Source organism: Panthera tigris, chromosome A1 (genome assembly GCF_018350195.1).
Source record: "Panthera tigris isolate Pti1 chromosome A1, P.tigris_Pti1_mat1.1, whole genome shotgun sequence".
NCBI lineage: Eukaryota > Metazoa > Chordata > Mammalia > Carnivora > Felidae > Panthera > Panthera tigris.
This window is the reverse complement of record NC_056660.1, coordinates 80,814,744-80,834,400: the sequence shown is the minus strand read 5'-3', so window position 1 is coordinate 80,834,400 and position 19,657 is coordinate 80,814,744. Positions and strand designations below refer to the sequence as shown.

At 48.4% G+C, this 19,657-nt stretch overlaps 1 protein-coding gene across 8 annotated transcripts in view; it reads left to right on the top strand.

The window, feature by feature from the left end:
- Nucleotides 1-19,390, top strand: part of TUBGCP3 (tubulin gamma complex associated protein 3) — an 85,193-nt gene extending 65,803 nt beyond the window's left edge. For 4 of the 8 annotated variants that reach the window (XM_042980366.1, XM_042980375.1, XM_042980339.1 and 1 more), the window contains 2 exons: nucleotides 1,110-1,226; nucleotides 4,312-9,401. In XM_042980366.1, the coding sequence (XP_042836300.1) occupies nucleotides 1,110-1,226; nucleotides 4,312-4,470 (276 nt within the window). In that variant the 3' untranslated portion in view covers nucleotides 4,471-9,401. Of the gene's footprint in view, nucleotides 1-1,109; nucleotides 1,288-4,311; nucleotides 9,402-17,657; nucleotides 17,864-18,503 lie in introns of those variants that run through there. The other 4 variants (XR_006215426.1, XM_042980344.1, XM_042980382.1 and 1 more) reach the window with 4 other exon arrangements.
- The last annotated feature ends 267 nt before the right edge of the window (nucleotides 19,391-19,657 follow it).

The following is a 19,657-nucleotide window of genomic DNA, read 5'->3' as shown; positions in this document are numbered from 1 at the left end:
CGGCCCACAGACCCCACGCTGTGTGCCCCCTGGCCCTTGGCAAACAAGGTCTGCGAACTGCTGCGTCACAGAGATCGTAAAGGGCCCCTAAGTGGAATATGTTGTATTCGTGGATTGGAGAACCGACTCAGTTCCATCCCGGTTCTGATCCCAGCAGTTCTGGGATTTTTGTGGGCCTTCATACTTTTTTTTCTTTTGGTAAGAAATGATAAACCAACTCTACAGTTGATGTGGAAATATGTAGGGCATGGTGTGCAGAGAAGAGACGTTGAGTAACCTGAGCACTCGGGACTTAGCTGTGAAAACACGGCAGGGAGCAGGACGTCATTGGCGCCACCACGGGCAGTTGTGAGCAGAGAGACATCCAGAAACGGCCCTACGCCTCCTGGGACCGTCAGTTCCCGACTGAGGACAGTGGGCAATAGGTCGTCAGTAGGTGGAGTCAGGCAGCTGTAGCTTGGCCCTGCCTCACACCCACAGGCAGCACGGTGGGCTGAGTCTGAACAGGAAGGGTGACGTGCTAAAGCTTCCAGAGGACACAGAACAGCTATAGGAGAAACCAGTGTTTCATCGTTGTCTTACCAGGATGCGTTCCCACTGATAAACTGCGTTCCTACACTACTTCTGTGCAGGCCGGCTGCAAAGCCCTTTAGTTAGACTCACCGCCCATAGAGAACAGTCTCTTAGAACCAGAAGTAGGTCTATTTCCAGTGCAGAAAGAGCCGGCATGCTTAGGAGAAGTAGCAAGAGGCGTTCCCACCACCGTCAAGGGCTCACGGGCTCCCACTTTGGGCCAGTCGGCCCCCCTTTGTGCGTGCTATCTGTGCCGAGAAAGCGCGCAGTGATGGACCGGTGCATTGCTCGGCGCGAGAGGCTGCTTGGCTTGACGAATTATCGGAAGTGTCATGTGCTACGTACGCACTGTAAAACCGTAGTCACTAAGAGTGAGGGCGTTCTCTGTGCCCATGTGTGCTGATGGAAAATGTGCTCAGCGGCAGCACAAGGACGCGGGAAGCACGCCTCTCCCCGCCCTCCCCTTCTAGCCCCGTCCTCCCTGGCGGCTTCTTGCACCCATATTTTAATTTCATCTGGTCCTTCCCATTCTTTAGGGCCGGTGGGGAGTGACGGCAGCAGAGGAGGAGGAGGAGAACAGGAGGATTCAAGAGTTTCGAGAATCTATCCCGAAAATGTGCTCGCAGCTGCGGATACTGGCCCATTTCTACCAGGTGCTGGCAGGGCCCGGACCACACTGGTGTGTTCCTGCAGTAGACCGTTGCCATCAGAATAGTTAGAACACAGTCCTTTCGGTCCACCCTCCACCCAGGGTGGTGCCCAGTCTTGGCTGTGACCTTCCCAGGGACCCTGGGCTCACCCCCGATGTTGGCCTGGGAGGGTTCCGGTGGTGTCGGTGGTGGGCGGGGGCTCTGGGAGGGCCGGGGTGAGGCCGGAGGGCGCCGCGGGCGTGCGGGGGGCTGTGGAGGAGCCGGGCGCGCAGGGCAGCGGGCGCTGAACTCGGCACACAGCCCCGGGAGGCTGAGAGAGACGCCGAGGCCCAGAGTTCATGGGCTCTGCCTTTTATGCCTGTGGTGGTTTTGCCTTCTGGTTCCATCTGTTCTCAGTGTGATTTTAGTGATGGAGATACAGGTGAAAAGATTTTGTGAAGAATTTTTACATTTGGTTGCCGGTAACTAATAAGGAAGACAAATCGAGCATTGACGTTAAAACCTTTGAAAATTACATATTTGTGTGCTAATGTCTCCACGTGGTTCAGGATTTCACACGAAGGTGCCACCTGTTCATGGCATCTAGTTTCTTCCCGTGTCCTCACACTTCTGATGGCGGTCTTCCGTGTGACGTGGGCGGGGAAAGACTTTGTCCCTTTCCCAAGTGTCTTCCTCTGACGTTAGTGACTGTTGCGTGTTTGTTGAAAATATGTCCTAACGATGATGGGGTTGTGTTCAGTGCAAAAGTATCTTCACCGGATACTGTTTTCATAATGAAATACCTACTTTACCTCCGTGTGCAGAAATAGCATGTATGCACATTTCTTAAAAATGGACATCTAGGGGCGCCTGGGTGGCTCAGTCGGTTAAACGGCTGACTTCAGCTCAGGTCATGATCTCGCGGTCCGTGAGTTTGAGCCCCGCGTCGGGCTCTGTGCTGACAGCTCAGAGCCTGGAGCCTGTTTCTGTGTCTCCCTCTCTCTGACCCTCCCCCATTCATGCTCTGTCTCTCTCTGTCTCAAAAATAAATAAACGTTAAAAAAAAATTTTTTTTTTTTTAAAATGGACATCTACGGGCACCTGGGGGGCTCAGTCTGTTGAGTGTCCGAATATTGATTTTGGCCCGGGTCACGATCTCACGGTTTATGGGTTCAAGCCCCACGTCAGGCTCTGCACTGCCAGCATGGTGCCTGCTTGGGATTCTCTCTCTCCCTTTCTCTCTGTCCCTCCCCTGCTCGTACTCACTCTCTCTCTGAAAATGAATGAATAAACTTAAAAAAAAATGGATACCTAATGGTCAGCTCCGTATTATTTTTTTTAATTCAAAAATTTTTTTTTAATTTTGGAGAGAGAGCACAAGCAGGGGAGAGGGAGAGAGAGAGAGAGAAAGAAAGAGAGAGAGAGAGAGAGAGAGAGAGAGAGAGAGAGAGAGAGAATCTCAAGCAGGCTCCACACTCAGCACAGAGCCCAACATGGGGCTCTATCCCACCACCCTGGAATCATGACCTGAGCTGAGATCAAGAGTCGGACAGTGAACTGACTGAGCCTGCAGGTGCACTGCTACTATTAAGAGAGTTGTGTATCTGCTGCAGAGAAATCTTGAAAACGTCTGTCCCTATGCTTGTTTCTCAAAGAGATAGGGGTGATTACATATTTCCTGAGAGAGTTAATACATTTTTGAGAAGGAATCTTAATCTGTATAATCCCAGTTTTACTGAAATTACAGTCTTAATCTTCTTTCTAAATCATGGCCATTGGGATTTCTTTTCCCTTAACAGAAAAGTCCTCTTCTGTTCTCTGAATTATGGAAACAGCAGGGCATCAACAGCCACCATCATGTTCTGCTTTTGAGCCATGACTGGAGTCCCCAGCCTGAGCACAGACCTGTCCTTCACATGTCCCTGTAGTGACCTTCACACGTTTGTTTTGTTGCCCAGCAAGGAGCCACTGTTTATATTTTTGTGATAGAATTGCTTAGAGACTGTCTCTGAAGCCCTCTGTTTCCCAGAATGACACGGGTGTCCACAGCGCCCTGCTGTGCACCAGCTCAGGTGTGTGTCCCTTGGTGTCACATGCCCAAGTCCCCAGGAGCAAGGACAGGGACTGAGGTGCTGTTGGGGTTTGGGAGGACTGTGGCATGTGGTGTTTCAGCGAGGACTTCTCTGCACATGAGACCTCCTGCGGGTCTGCAGGCGTGGGGACAAACCTCACCTGCTTGACGGACACACGCCTGCTGGCTGTGACTCAGGAACCCGATGGTGGGGTTTGTGCTCCTAAGTGACTCCGCCCTGCAGAGAAGCAGCTGGGTTTTGCCGTCTGAAGGTTTGAGGACAGTCATGTCCCCTCACGTTTACAAAGCCCCTCGATAAAGAGGTGACGCTCCACACTCTGCCTGTGAATCTTCAGGAAGGAGATTCGGCCTGGGAGCCAATGGTCGTGCCTTAGAGGCAGGTCCTTCCTCATGTTTGCCTTGTGCTTTCCTGTGAGGGCTTTATGATTCAGGCCTCTTCATAACTCAAGGGAAAGATGAAAATGTAACTCTGGGTTTTGTATTTAAAATAAAAAGTGGCTCCTGGGGGACTCAGTCGGTTAAGTGTCTGCCTTCGGCTCAGGTCATGATCTCACAGTTCTTGAGTTTGAGCCCCACCTCGGGCTCTGTGCTGATAGCTTGGAGCCTGGAGCCTGCTTCGGATTCCGTGTCTCCCTCTCCCTCTGCCCCTCCCCTGCTCATGCTCTGTCTCTCTCTCTTTCTGTCTCTGTCTCAGAAATAAGTAAACATCAAAAAGAAGGGTACATTTCTAAGAGCGTAAGGTTAAACATAATAAAAAGAATAGGCTGTTTGAACATCAGAAGCTTCACTGCTTTGCATATTCTTACAGAACTTAGGGCAGAAAGGGAAACGTGTTGGTTCTTTTAAATAAAATCGATTGATAGCGCATTTGTATCTGTGCCCACGGGCATCTCCTCCCCACACCCTGCCTGCCGCAGTGGGGGTTTGTGTAGGACCGTGGGTGTGGACAGAAACCCCAGCCCACTGAGCCACAGGGGCGAGCCCCCGCTGACGTTCCTGTTCCTTTCCTGTCCCCAGGGTGTGGTGCAGCAGTTCCTGGTGCTGCTGACGACCAGCTCCGACGAGAGCCTGCGCTTCCTGAGCTTCAGGCTGGACTTCAACGAGCACTACGAGGCCCGAGAGCCAAGGCTGCGGGTGTCCCTGGGCTCCCGCGGGCGACGTGGCTCTCACGCGTGAGCCCTCCCGTATCCCCCGGCGCCGCCTGCACCGGGGACTGCAGGTCGAGGTGAACACGCGTGCGAACCCGTGAGGCCGCCGGCGTGCTGCCCACGAGCCCCTGAAGCTCCTGGGGGCACGGCATCTGTCACATCCAAATCTTGTCGTCACACACGGAGTGGATGTATTTGTAACGTCACCGAGTTACATAGGCCCGTTTGCACTACTCGTTTGTTTTTTAACGTCTTCGTATTTACGAGATACCATACTTCGTTGAGGCTTCTTAAGCTCTCCATGATATAATTTATATTTGTCACTTTTTGAGAAATCCCTGTTGCTTTTAGAGAAAATTAGAGCAAATGGATGTTTATCACTTAAGATGGTAATTTTGTTCTTGCTATTTTTTTAACCTCCTCCTTAGAGGCAATTTTTGTTATATGATCAAGTTCAATTGAAACAGAATGTCCCTGCTAAGAAAATATACAGAGCATTTTATTTTGGTCTGTAGTGTGTAAAATGTCAACTTCTGTAAGAACCTTTACACGTTTATCCTTCTTTCAAAGTTTACATTTTTATATTTAATTTACTCTTTCAGATAACTACTCTAAAATAGTGTAGGACGTCCCGGTGATCTGAACAGCCACCCTCAAGCCCAGATTTCCTCAGCCGTCGGGACGATGTAAATAGAGACTAGAGAGTGAACGAACTATTTTATTTTCAAATTCTGATGAGCATTTTAAAGAAACTGACATGAATACGGAAGGCTTCCTTTTCCCTTGCCTATTTTTTCATTGTAAATATTTATATACTGACCAGGTGTGGGGAACTGTTTTTTGTAAAAACGTCATCAAGTCACATAAATCCGCCTTTATTATGTTGCATAAGTGAAACTTAGAAAATTAAAAGCGGTCTTTCAGCTGTATCGGTTCCTCCCTGAATGGAGCAGCTGTGAGGAGAGCTGGTCCCTCGCCAGGTGGCAGGGCACACGTGGGGATGAGGGTGACACCTAGGACGCAGCCCGTGTGCCCTTTGGTGCAGAGGGGGGCGGCCACTTCTCAGGGCTGGCACTGCCCTCATAGCTCGCTCTGCTGTCCCACCCAGTTCCCCAGGGCGCTTGGGGGGTCCCCACTCTGCAGAGTGCATCTGAACGTTGTAGGAGAGCAGCGTAGTTTAGGTTAAAAGTTTGTAAAATTGGAGTTTGGAGCAGGGTTTTGTCCCGGAACACTTCCCAGGAGCGAGGGAGTGCCGTGTCCAGAGTGGTCCTCCCATGAGGACTTCCATAAGCCGAGTCGGAGGAGAGCAAAGTAGCAGTCCGCTGTGACGTGTATGGAGGAGTGTCTGCGTGCGCCCCCCTGCCCCCCCGCCCCAAAGCGACCTTTTAGGCTTTTCTCGGGGTGCATCTTGCTGGAAGAGGCACAGGATCGAGAGAACGCCCGGGTGCCAGCAGGCGCAGTGCAGAACTCCGGCTGGCTGCTGAGCAGAGCGATGGGAGCGCAGTCCCCCGAGGGTGCTGGGCTGCAAAGCCAGCCCTGAATGCTCTGGAAGATCCTCTCCAGACAGGCACTGATGTGGGGCTTTTGTGAAAGCCAAGTGGCGTGATGGGGGCTTTTGAAAAGCAGAGGTTACCTGTATCTCCCAGAGAAATTTCCCTAAGATTGTTGACCTCGGAACCTGTTTTTATTTTATTTAAAGCATTTCTCCTCTAATCTTCCGTAGGAGCCACTCTGGAAAATGCTAATCCAGATTTGGGAACTAAAACTCCGTTTGAGCTTAGGAGGAAGTGACGAGTGGGTTATGGAGGTGCTTTCTGAGGGGCCTCCCCCGGGGTGGGGGCGGTCCCTGGACAGAACCGTGGAGGTGGCAACCACAGGGGGGCTGGCGGTCCAGGTTGTTTCAGACCCCACTGGGGACGTCCTGTTACCCGGCAGACCTGTCACAGAGCTGGTCTCCTCAGTGATGAGTCGGGGCTCCCCACAGGGTGGTTGAGGTGGGAGAGCCCGCTGGAGCGGTGAGTCGTCCCTGGAGGCAGGTACCTGGCGTGGCTCTGGGAGGGCCACTGCTGCTTCACCCGGAGAACGGTAATGGTGCTGACCTTTCAGGCCTGTCGTGTAGATCGGACAGAACTGTGTGCGTCCAGTCAGGCTCTGGGCACATTCTTGATGAACGGAGCTCCTGTGTCTGGTGTGCTGACGCCTTTCGCCCCGGGCAGCTCCGGGGAGCCCAGCCCAGCTTTCCTGTCACTGGGGACGCCTCTTACCGCCCAGCTCAGGTCAGGTGCCAGGCTGCAGGCACGGCTTGTCTCCACTCAGGACTTGCCTCTCTTGAGTCCTGTTGGGTTATAGCAGGTTTGACAAGCTGGGGCAGGGGGCACCTTTCCTTCATGCGTACACATTTGTACCAAGGGAACTCTCCCAGCCCTATGGAGAACGTGTCCTGGCTTTACGGGACACCATGGGACAGCCAACGTGAAAATCTGACTCGGAAAAAAGCACTTGTATCAAATAGGCACAGTCATACTCAGAGTGAGTCACGAGGCACAAAGTCTACGTGAAGGGACGAGTGTTCCCAAAAACCAGCACCCGAGGTCTGAGGACAAGGAGCTGGCGGGCTAGTGGCCTCCCCGTGAGCACGGCTCCTCAGCGCTGGGAACGTTGGTGTGGACGCTGTGGCCGCAAGCAGGGAGGACAGGCCTCCCACCGGGCTTCCCGGCAGACCTGTGTAGAGCTGAGCATGGCCGTCTGGGCCTCGGTGGGCGAGAGGGACTCACCACCCTGCTCGTGCGCATGTAAGTGGATGAGGGGTGCCGAACAGCACGGAGGAACTTACGCTTCAGGAACGGCAGTATTTGCAGATGTATGGAGGTGTAATCAAGGGAGGGCAGCGCCTACGTAAAAGGCGGAGGTGCTCCCTTGTGTGTTGGTGACTTGGGTGGAGTCGCTTGGGTCTGTTAGACTCTGACCTGGTGGAGAGAAGATGCCGGATGCTCTGGCTGTGTCAGAAGATTGTGGTCCTGAAGTCGTGATTATTCCTCCCAAGGACCCTGCTCAGTTTCAGCAGTGTCATCACTGGACACGTCTTGGTGGGTGTGTCATAAACAGCCTTTTTTCCTAGTCTACTGTGGTTCTGAATTCCAGGTTCCTTTTTCTTTCTAGGAAATCACGTGTTTTCATTTAGGCTGTCAAGTTTGTTGGCATTAATGATTAAGTAGATGCCTTTATGGTAATTGAAATACTCACGTTTGAGTTCTAGCTCCTTAGTTCCCGGTATTACGTATTCGTGCTTTCTTTTTTCTTTCTGGTCACCTTCCCAGTGTGATCATGGCTCTGTCTTTCAGGAATTATCTCTTGATATTATCATTTGACTATGCATAGATGCCATTTTTTGCTTTGTTTTTAAATTACTATTCTGTATTTAGTATGTTCCTCTTCCTCTTTTGTTTTTTTTTTTTTCCTGAATTGAAAACATATGGAATTTCTTTTTCTCATTGTGTTTGTGACTGAATCATTCTCGCTTTGCATTACATCACAGGCTTTCATGGAGTGCATTTTCTGTTTCATTAGTTCCTAACCAGGCTGTGATTGTCTTATTCTGACTGTGGATATAGTTACAGTTCAAAATTTCTGGGAAGTTTGCTTTTTTCTCAGTTGTTAGTTTCTGAAAAGGAAGAATAATAGATACACAGATTTGTCAAACCATGTTATCAAAAAACGTAATGCTACTATGTAAAAGTAGTAGGACACAAGAACAGAAAGAGACACCCACAGACGAGAACTTGTGGGTCTTTAGAGTGTATGAAGGGTTACTTCGGGTACGTGGAATGGTTTGGGGCAAACCACTGGGAAAAAATTTTAAGCTGAGAGCTTTTAACTCCCATCACACAAGGAAACACATTCACCTGTTGACCATTTACCTTGTTTCCAGCATTTGTTGTAAGTAAAGCTGCTGTGAACAGCTGTGGCGGAGTCTGTGGATAAAGGCCTTCACGTCCTTCACGTCCTTCACGTCCTTCACATCCTTCACGTCCTTCACGTCCTTCACGTCCTTCACGTCCTGGTGGCTAGGACAGGGCACGGCTAGCCGTCCACACCTCACATGTTTACATCTCATGTCTCAGGGCCTGGCCGGCAAGGCAGGGCCCATGAGCCAGAGCTCCAGTGTCCTCGCATCCTTGTCCACGCTGCAGGAGGAACAGCCTCTTAAGTTCAGATGTTCTCACGGGTGTGTGCTGGCCTTTAACTGTGCTTTTAACTTGCGTGTCTCTGGGGTCTAATGACACCGAGTGTGTTTCCATAGGCTCATCTGCCGTGAAATTGTGTCTGTCAAGATATTTTCCCATGTTTTATTGGGTTCGTTGTTTTCTTACAGAGTTTTGAGAATTCTTTATATATATATCTGGATGTAAGTCTTTTATCATGTAGGTGATTTATAAATAGATTCTCCCTGTTTAGGCCTTTTTAAAAGACTTAAGTACCCCCCAGGCTCTGTGCTTGTCAGCATAGAGATTTTTATTTCTGTCCGTGGTGTGGACAGAGTCTCCCACAGGTATAGTTTCAGGGAAAAGACTGGACAAATGAGTATGTAGAGAATCCTAGCAAAGCTGCTACTGCTTTTTTGCTGTCATTTTAACCACAAATTGAAACTTGTCAGAGGAAGCGATATCTGTGTATTAGCCTGCAATTAACCAAGAGTCCTCACCGTGATTATAGTAGTTTCCAATTGCTGTCAACTTTAGATTGTAGCTATTAATTTAGATCTGCCTGTCCATCACAGGTGTTGAGCACTTGAAAAGTGCCTACTCTGCACTGAGATGTGTGTAAGTGTAAAATACACTGCAAATCCCAAATATTTAGTATGAAAAAAGGAATGTAAAATAGCTCAATATTTTTTCATACAGTTACATGTTGAAGTGATATTTTGTATATGTTTGCTTAAATAAAATATATTAAAATTAATTTTGCCAGTTTTTTCTTTTCTTTTCTTTTTTTTTTTTTTTTTTACATTTTAAACATTGCTACTAGAAAACTATAAATTACCTATGCATCTCCTGTATGTTTCTGCTGGATGTTTTTTCTGTTCTATTCAGGACACCTGTCCATAACGAGCACCTGTCCATTCAGGACCTCTGTCCGTTCTGGGCATCACATGACATTTGGTTGTCTTGTCTCCTTAGGCTCCTTTTGGTTGTGACATTTTTCTCAGGTTTTTCTTGTTTTTCTGTTATCCAGTTTTAAGAGTACTGGTCAGATATTTTATAGAATGTCCCTCAATTGGGTTTTGTCTGATGTCGTATGGTTAGACTGAGATTATGAATTCAGGGAGGAAGACCCCAGAAGTGCCCTTCTGCTCTCAGGGAATCCAGGGTGCACACTGTCTACATGGCTTATCACTGTGGGTGCCGACCCTGGTCGCCTGCCTGAGATGGCATCCTTCCCTGCGAAGTTACCCCTTTACCCTCTTTTTCATCCTATGCCCTTTAGGGGGAGGTCGCTGGTGCAACCCACACTTAGCGGAGAGGGGCTTTGCTCTCCCTCCTTTGAGGGGAGAGTATCTACAAAAATTATTTGAAATTTCTTCTGCATGGGAGGCTTGTGTCTCCTCCCCACGTATCTGGCTAGAGATTAATCAGTTTCATCTTCTCAGATGAGCAGCTTTTGTTGCCATTGATTTCCCCCCATTGTTTTCTGCTTTATATTTTACTGATTTCTACTCTGATCTTTGTTATTTCTTCTGCTTACTGAGCTTTTGTTTTCTTTCCTTGAGATGGAAGATAAGGTAATTGATTTAAGATCTTTCTGTTTCATTCAACAAATTTTAATATGTTCTTTCATTTTTGTTCTTTTAAAATAGTTTCCAAATTTCCCTTTTGGTTAATTCTTTGACCTATGGGTTATTTAGAAGTTTGTTATTTTGTTTCCAAATTGTTATGGATTTTTCAGGTACCTTTCTGTTTTTGATGTGTAATGTAATCCCACTGTGGTCAGAGAATATACTTTTTTGAGGTGAATCCATTTAAATTTATTGAGATTTGTTTTATGACCCTAGAGAGGGCTTATCTTGGCAAGTGTCCCGGGTACACATTAAAAGGATGTTTATTCTGATGTTTTGTGGTGTTCTATGAATTCCGTTAGGTTAAGGTGGTTGGCTTAAGTCTTTTGCACTTGCACTAATTTTTGTCTACTTTTCCTGTTGTTTGTTGAGAGAGGGGGTGTTGCAATCTTTTCACTATAATCATGAATTTGTCTTATGCATTTCTCTCAGTTTTTGCTTTATGTATTTTGAAGCTCTGTTGTTAGGTTCATAAGTATTTAGGATTGTTATAATTCCTGGATGAACGGACCCCTTTTATCATTGTAAAGTGACCCTCGCAATCTCTGGTAATACTCTTTGCTTTGAAACATACTTTGTCTATATTACAACCACTCCAGCTTTCTTTTGATTTGTGTTAGCATGGTATATCTTTTCCATTCTTTTATATTTAGCATATGTGTAGCTTTATATTTAAAGTGGATATTTTGGGGCACCTGGGTGGCTCAGGCAGTTGATCATCTGACTCTTGATTTAGGCTCAGGTCATGATCCCAGTGTTGTGGAATTGAGCCCCGCATTGGGGTCTGTGCTGGGCATGGAGCCTGCTTAACATTCTTTCACTCTTGGGGTCCCTGGATGGTGTAGCTGGTTAAGTGTTTGACTCTTGATGTTGGCTCGGGTCATGATCTTAACAGTTTGTAGGTTTGAGCCCCCATCAGGCTCTGCACTGATGGTGCGGAGCCTGCTTGGGCTTCTGTCTCTTCTTGCTGCCCCTCCCCTGCTTGTTCTGGCTCTTTCTCAAATAAATAAACTTTAAAAAAAAAAAAAAGGATTTTCTCTGACCTCTCTCCCCCTCTGCCTTTCTCCCCCACTCATGCTCTCTTTCTCTAAAATAAAATAAAATAAATAAATAAAGTGGATATCTTGTAGACAGCATATAGTTGGGCCACACTTATGTTTGTTTTTTTAATCCAATATAAAATCTCTGTATTTAATTGGGATTTCTAGGCTATTTACCTTTAATGTGGTTATTTGTGCAGTTGGGGTTAAGCCTACCATCTTGCTATTTGTTTTTCTCACTGCTGAGACACCCTTCTTTGTACTCAGTGGTTTTAAAGTTAGATACTTCATTCACCAAACATTTATTAACATTTATGATGTACTAATTTGCACTTTCAGAGTTATTAAAGAGGGAGGGCTGCCATTTTTGGCCAGGATGGAATAATAGAGACCAGATGTATTAATAGAGACCAGATGTATTCTGCCTGATACAAACCAAACCAAACACAACCAGGGAAGCCAGACAACAGGTTGCAATGGAGACAACGTACTCCTGGCAATGGAGAGCCCTGATACCTGGGAGATTTGTGAAACAACCTGAGGTGACCCCTAACTTACTTCCTGGAGAAAGTCTGCAGTGCAGGGAGAGGGAACCTAGGCAGAGCATGGAAATGTCTCTAACTTCAGTGGAGGTGGTTGTCCTGGGAGGCCAAGGCAGCTAGAGGCTATAGGATAGAGCATCAGAGAAGTGAACTCTGGATTTATGAGTCTGGATTTCAGAGGAGAGGTCACAGCTAGAGTTAAACATTTGGGGATCATCAGCATATACAGAGCATTTGAAGGAATGGGTTTTAGTGAAGTTACCCCGAAGGGGGTGTAGAGAAGATGATCCAGGACTCAGCCTCAAGTATGCCCAATATTTAGAGGCTGAGCAGGAGCATTGGGGTATCGCAGAACCCGAGGGAAGAGCGTTGCAGGAAAAGAGCGGTCAACTCTTTTGCATGCTGCTGAAAGGCAGAATTAGATTCTGGTAGAGAATTGATCGTTGCATTTGGCAAGAAGATGATTTTGACGAGCTGTTTCACTGGAGTGCTGGTTTGTCACGTTTTTAGAGTTACTATTTTTTAAGAGAAGCAGCTTTTGGCGATGCAGATTTTTTTCTGTGTAATTAATCTCTGCATATGTTTATGACATGTCAAGTTTAAAGATTAACTGCAAAGCCAGAAGCCATGTTCCTACCTTCTAGTTTAAAATCTACAGCATTTCTACCAATGTGGGAGCCTCCTGTGACCTTTCCTGACTCTGTCACTGACCCCTTTCCCCTGTAATTTTACCACCTGCATTTGCATTGCTAAGAATAACAGATTGTTGGTGGGATCTGTAATTCAACACTTTATGTGTGAGGGCATACTGGTGCCCATAACTTAAGTGTGTTGATAATGGACACCTTGAGCAGTTACTGAAGTTCACTTACTGCTATGTGTCACTCCAGTTTTTGAACGTACCACAGTTTATTCAGCCCTTTTATTCTTAATGAATGTTTGGGTTATTTGCAATTTTTGGCTTTTACAATTATCACTAGATTTTAATGCCAGTCTGGCTGCAGTATGATGGTATCTCATGGCTTTAATTTATATTTCTTAGCTAGTAATGAGGTTGGATGTGATTTGATGTATTTGCTGGCTATTGAATTTTCCCATTTTTTGAATTGCCTGGTTTTGTCTTTCGTACTTTTGGGAGAGTTTTGTTTTGTTTTGTTTTCTTGTCATTTTGTTATTGATTTATGGGATATTTATATTTTTATATTTTTTTATTGTTTATTTTTGTGAGAGAGAGTGTGCCCATGAACAGGGGAAGGGCAAAGAGAGAGACGGGGACAGAGGATATGAATTGGCTCTGCGCTGACAGCAGGGAACCTGATGTGGGACTCAGACTCACAAACCAAGAGATCATGACCTGAGCTGAAGTCCAACCCAAATGAACGCTTAACCAGGCACCCCTTTATATAGTTTATGTACGAATCTTCTGTCAGTTATAGATATTGCACACATCTTTTCTCAATTTCTGGTATGCTTTCTTTGTGTTGTCTTTTTATCTTATTAAATTTTTTTAATGTTTATTTTTGAGAGAGAGAGAGACAGAGAGAGACAGAGTGTAAGCAGGAGAGGGTCAGAGAGAGAGGGAGACACAGAATCCAAAGCAGGCTCCAGGCTCTGAGCTGTCAGCACAGAACCCAATGCGGGGCTTGAACTCACGAACTGTGAGATCAGACCTGAGCCGAAGTCAGATGCTTAACCTACTGAGCCACCCAGGTACCCTGTATTGTTTTTTTCATATTTTAAATTATAATATTGACCCATCTGTCAATCTTTGTTTTATAAAAATGTTTTGGTTAGCAAATGCTGCATTTTGTTTAAGAAATACTTCCCAACCCTGCAGTCATGGAAGATAAAAATGTAATAGTTTTATCTTTCACATTTTGTTTTCAATTTACCTGGGATGAATTTTTACATATGGTGTGAGGTAGGAGTTCAATTTCATTTCTTTTCCATAACTGTTCAGTTTCCAAGTCCCAACAATTGAGAAGTCTGATCTGAAATACTCTCTCTGTCATAAGCCAGAAATCTACATATTCATGGTTTTGTTCCATTGGTCAAATTGTCTGTCCTTGCGTCAACACGAGACTGTCTTGATTTCTATAGTTTTATAGTAGATATTGGTATCTCTTAAGGAAAGTGCTTTAAACTTCTTACTCTTCTTCAAGGAACCCCTGGCTATTTCTGACCTTTTTCCTTTCATGTAAATTTTAGAGTCCAGTTCCCAGAAAAGAATAATGTTTTGATTAGGGTTGTACTGTCTATAAATCAATTTGGAGAGAGGTTGACATGTTTATAATATTGCTTATTCCAATCTATGAACATAGTATATCTCTCCGTGTTTACTTTTGTCTTAATGCCTTTCAAAATCCTATAAATTTCTCCATGATGACTTTGTACAACTTTTGTTAGGTTTATTCTTAGGGGCCTCATTTTTTAAATGGTAGTGTATTAAAAAAAAAATGTTTAGGGAGGGAGGGAGGTGGTGGGGGAAGGGGCAGAGAGAGAGGGAGAGAGAATCCCAAGCTGGCTCCGCGCTGTCAGCACAGAGCCTGACACGGGGCTTGATCCCACGAGAACTGTGAGATCATGACCTGAGCCCAAATCAAGAGTCAGATGCTTAACCAACTGAGCCCCCAGGGGTGCCTGTATTTTCTTCAAGGTAGGATTTTTACTTGTTACTGATACACAGAAATGCAACTTTTATATGTTGATTTTGTATCCAGAAGTCTTACTAAGTTGTTGTAGCAATTGCCCACTGATTGTACTAGCTTATCTATGGGTTCTTTGGATTTTCTGTGTACCTGTGCTGGTTCCCCCAGCAGCAGACAGCAAGGTGGGATTACTTGTGTGAGAGCTTTATCGGGAGAGATGCCTGGGAGAGAGCTTTATTGGGAGAGAGACCATGGTGGGAGGGATTCGGTGGAGGCTGGGAAGGCCGGCTAGGTGTGATTCAGGTCGGATCCTCACAGAAAAGGGCCGTGGGGATGAAGAAAGTTCTGGAGGAAGGGTCAGATGGCAGCACGGTTCTGGGGAAGTTTGACAAAGCATCGGAGAGTTCCTGAGCCAAGTTACCAGTGGGGTCCCCTGTGGGCAAGCGTGGGCTGAGCAGCTTTCAGGGAGCCTGGCCTGGCAGGAAGGCCGTGACGGACTTCAGAGCGTGCCATCTGGGGCTTCAGATCAGTGACGTGCCCGCAGGTGAAGATCTGAGGTTACAGCGCATGGATGTGTTTGCTCACACTGGGGCGGCTCAGAGGGAGGTGGTGAGTGGGGTGAGCCCCTGTCACCCTGGCCCTCCAGTCTGAATTCTCGGGGACCACTCTGGCTGATGGTGTCTTGCCTGCAGTGTGGCCCAAACCTTCGTTCCTGGGTCAGGGATCTGAATCTCTGCGGTGCTGCCCTCGTAGGCCAGGGTTGCTGCCTTCCGAGGGGATGGCTGGATCCCTGGGTCCCCCACGTATTTCTTCCCGTCAGGGTGCCCTCCCATGCCTGCCCGTGTGGTGGCCCCTCACCTGTGGTCGCCATGCGCGAGGGGCCTAAGCTGCCTGCGTCAGCCATCCCTGGGGTCTCGGGAGCCTTGCTGTCTGGGACTCCTGGCCCTGGAGTGGCCGCTGCCCCTGTGGGCATGACGCCTGCAAAGCGAGGCCTCAGGGGCACAGACTTGCCCAGCGCAGGGCCCTGGAGGGTGTTTCTGCTGCTGGTTAATCTGGGGAGGAGGCGACCCGTCCTGGCCAGAGCTGTCTGGCAGGCACTGTAGCCTTGGAGCACGGCCCCAGCCCGCAGGGCTGGCCCGTGGAGCTACGACCTGCGTGGGGGCCCAGCGGGGACATGGGGGGCCGGTCCGGCCACACCCTGGCCGCCTGTGTGTTGCGGGGCTCCGGGTGGGAGGCGGGGAGGTTAAAATTACACACAGATCTCCCCGCTCTGAAAATATACCTCTCCTTTCCAGAAAATTGCGTCAAATGGTATGGAAATGTGGCTGAGTGATTATGGACATTGTTCTGTGGACGTGTCGCCAGGTGTCTCTTCAAGAGGAGAAATAAATTTGTATATCTCTGCCTTTATTCTGGGTTTAAGGTTTTAATAAAAATGCAGCAAGGGAATCCTGCAGAGCAACTTGCCGGGAGCAGAGGTTCCCGTTGCTGGCAAGAGCCTCAGGCTGCGTTCCCTCACACAAATCCACCACTTCTATGCTGTCACCCCTGCGGGACACCTGGGAGCCCAGGGCCTCACTGTCCATCCCGGGACGCAGGCCCGGCCTCGTCCGTCAGGCTGCCCCTGCTCGCCCTTCTGGTCCACAGCCTGGGGCCCGTGCCCTTGTGTCATCAGAGGGGTCTGCGGGTTCCCCGCTCCCGGGGACGTTGCTGGGAGCTGAGGCTGGGGGTGGCCTGTCTCAGCCTCCACCCTGGCCGGGGGAGGTCCTGCGGTGTGGAAGGCCTCCCATCCGCCCTTCTGGAGAAGTGAGTTCCCTCCGTCAGGTGCCAGGATGGGAAGGGTGGAGCTGGGGAGAGGGGGCCGAGCCTCCTGGGGCCGAGGCTGCAGGCCTGGGGTGGGGGCTCCGTGAGTCAGGCCCCCGGGCCCGTGAGCGCGGAGCCACCGTCTCCTGTCGAATCCAGAGCTGCTGCGCACGAGGCTTCGGGGAAGATTCTAGAAGGGCTTGTACTGCTCCGGCCATGGGGGACCCTGGTGACCCAGCCTGCCACAGGCAAATTCTGGGGGTGCCCTGAAGAGGCTCAGTGGTCTTCATGGTGGGGTGCCCGGCCCGGCACATCCGTCAGGCAGTCCGCGGAGGGGGCGAAGAACGTGTTAACAAGAAAGACAAGTGCAGGTACTTTGCATCGAGTCTTCGTGCTTAGAATACAGGTGGACTCCGGGGTGTGGGAGGTGTCCTTTACTGTGCTGGGGCCACCCCACGTGTCTCTGGTTTTGAGGGATGTTTTTGCAGAGACAGAAATGTGGGCTGGTGCTGTTCCACCTGCGGCCGCGAGCTCAGATGACGGCAGAGGTCTCCGCCTTGATTCCCTTGTTGCACTGTCCTTTTTTCTTTCCCGTGCGGCTCTTTTCAGGATTTACAACCCATCCTGGTTTCCAGCAGTTTGCCGTGTGCCTTGGAGGGTTTTCTTTGTATTCTCCCGTTGAGTTTGCCAAGCTTCTTGGATTTCTGGTTCTCTGTTATTTTTGCAATATCCTTGCCTGTTATTTCTTCAGGCATTTTTATGCCTCAGATTCTGTCTCCTCTGGGGCTGCAGGTTCACATGTGCTGGCCGAGAATGTTGCCCTCAGGTGGCACTTCCCCCAATGCACCATCCTTCTGCTTCAGTTTGGGTAGTTTCTGCCTGTGCCCCCAAGTTCAGAGATTTCCTGCCATGCCGCTGCCAGCCCGCAGACAGACGGCAGACAGACGGCAGACAGGTGGCAGACAGGCGGCAGACAGGCGGTGTCTTCTCCGACACCGCGTGTTCCGCGTCGCAATTCTGTTTGGCTCTCTTCATAGACATCGGCCTCCTTGTTTTCTAGGTTCCAAACACACTTGTTATGGTTTTTTTAAAGTTTTGCTCTGAGATTCCAATATCTGAGTCATTTCTCCACGTTTGGTTCTATTGACTCTTAGTTTTTTTAATCTTTATTTTTTAAAGCAAGCTCTGTGTATAACGTGGGGCTCAAACTCATGACCCCCGTGGTCAAGAGTCGTGTGCGCCACCGAGTAGGCCAGCCGGGTGCCCCCCCCCCCCCAACTAGTTCATGTTGGCGGAGCACGTTTTCTTGTTTGTTGATGTATCTTGTTTTTGTTTTTATTGACTGCCAGAGTCAGCTTGTATATGAGAACAGCAGAGACTAGAAAACTGAAACCACGGATGTGCAAATTAGCAAGATGCGGAGCCCTGTCGTGGTGTAGATGTGCACCCTACCAGCACGATGTGCGCTTCAGAGATATTCCAGTGTTAGTGACGCTGCAGCAAAGCTGGAAAAATAGAAGGAGCAGCGGACCCCAGCGGAAGCAGGTGACACTCACACCCGGCGCGGGCGCCTTCTGGCCACACGGGTGCAGTGGGACAAGTCCGCCTGTCCTGTAGTTGAGCCACGTGGAGGCTTCATGGCCAGTTGAGCTGGACTCAGATGACATGAGGCTGGTCAGGGCTTTCTTGTCCTTTGGGGTCGAAAGTGGCCACGGGTTCATCTCCCTTCCGCTGTCTTGTCCTCAGGTGTCGCCCTGCACCTGCCCCTGGGGAGTTCCCGGCCTCCACCCCTGCCCCTCAGGGAGTGTCTCCCGTTCACCCAGGGCGGGGTGCAGCGCCTTCGGGTTTCTCTGCTTTTCTGCCTGACACCACTGGCCCCGTGTGCCTGCCGCCCAGAGCTGGGTCCCCCTCTGCTCCCCCGCGTCTTCTGTCTCCAGTGGCCGAGGTTCCCTTGTGTCTGTGGGGGCCTCTCAGCTGCCGCCATTCTAGTCCCCCCATGAAGGGTCACCTGGGCGGGAGTGAGGGGTGCCAAAACTCGCTCCTGCCTCCTGGGCATGTGGGGTCCCCTCAGAGGGTCTAGGCTACTCTCATTTCTGGGGCGGGAGCCACGGTCTCTCTGTGACCCACCGCGTCCACGTGGAAGCGAAACCACAGTGTCAGTCCCAGCATCAGTGGGTCCTTGCCGAATTTTGTAGGGACACAGGGAGTGATCCTGAAGCACCTGCTGCACCCGGAGCCTGGCGGTCACCTCAAGTAAAGAGATGCCACCGCTCTTAGCGATGAAGACGTTCCGAATCTGTGCATGGTCTCTGTGCAAGACGGGGCCACTGAGCAAACATTTTCATAGTAAAACACTCAGCCCCTGCGAGGAAAAACCTGGCTAATGATGTTTTGACAACGATTCAGGAAGGAGCTACTTTTCAGAAGAAATGTGTCTGTGGAGAAGACGCTTGGAAAATGTTCAGAAATGTTATGTTATTGTTATGGGGGTTTGTTGCCAAGAATAATGTGTGTCACTTTTGTTTAAGTTTAACTTAACACTTGAAAAACTTGGAAATAGTTTTTAAACTTGTTCTAAAATATCACAAACAAAGGGTTTTCGTAGATTGGACTTATTCATAAAAATCATTAAAATTCAACACTTTCTAATTAGCCTGGAGAACACCTGACTGTTATTATGGAGTATAGAAATTTGCTGCCCAAATTTTAACAAAATGAGGCCAAATTGGTCGATGGGATTGTGTCACGTGCCATGCAACTTGGCGGTCCAGCCAGTGACGCACGATGGAGCTGCCCTGTGTCCTGTGAGGAATCTTCTCAGACGTGATAGAAATTAAAACCAAGAGTCAAAATTATCTGAATGTCGGTGTCTCTTCAAATGGTCGCGTCACAAATGGTAAACGCGATTTTGTAAATAAGCTGGGACTCCCTAAAGTCAGTATTTTTACCGTATTTTAGTACAATGAAGACCTACATTTAAAATTGTTTTAAAATATTTCATTTCATCCTTATACCGTCCTTCTAAAATGTCTCCTTGTGTTGATAATATGCATAACAGTAGTAGTTGTTTACATGATTTGTAAATAAATGCTCATGCTTATTGGGATTCATGCTTGGATTGTGAAATTCTTCTCAGAGATTACTGTCGAGACATCACTGCTGTAGGTCAGTTCTTATCTGCACTTTCGGGAGAACCAGGGGAGTTAGGATTTGGGGGGAAGTTGCAGATAATTTGAGGATAAAGTATCTGAGGCAGCACACGATCTGTTTTCTGAATATAAATAGAACCGATTCTGAGTTCTCCTTTTCCTGCAAGTTGCTTGAGGGGCAGAAGGCAGGGAGGCCACTG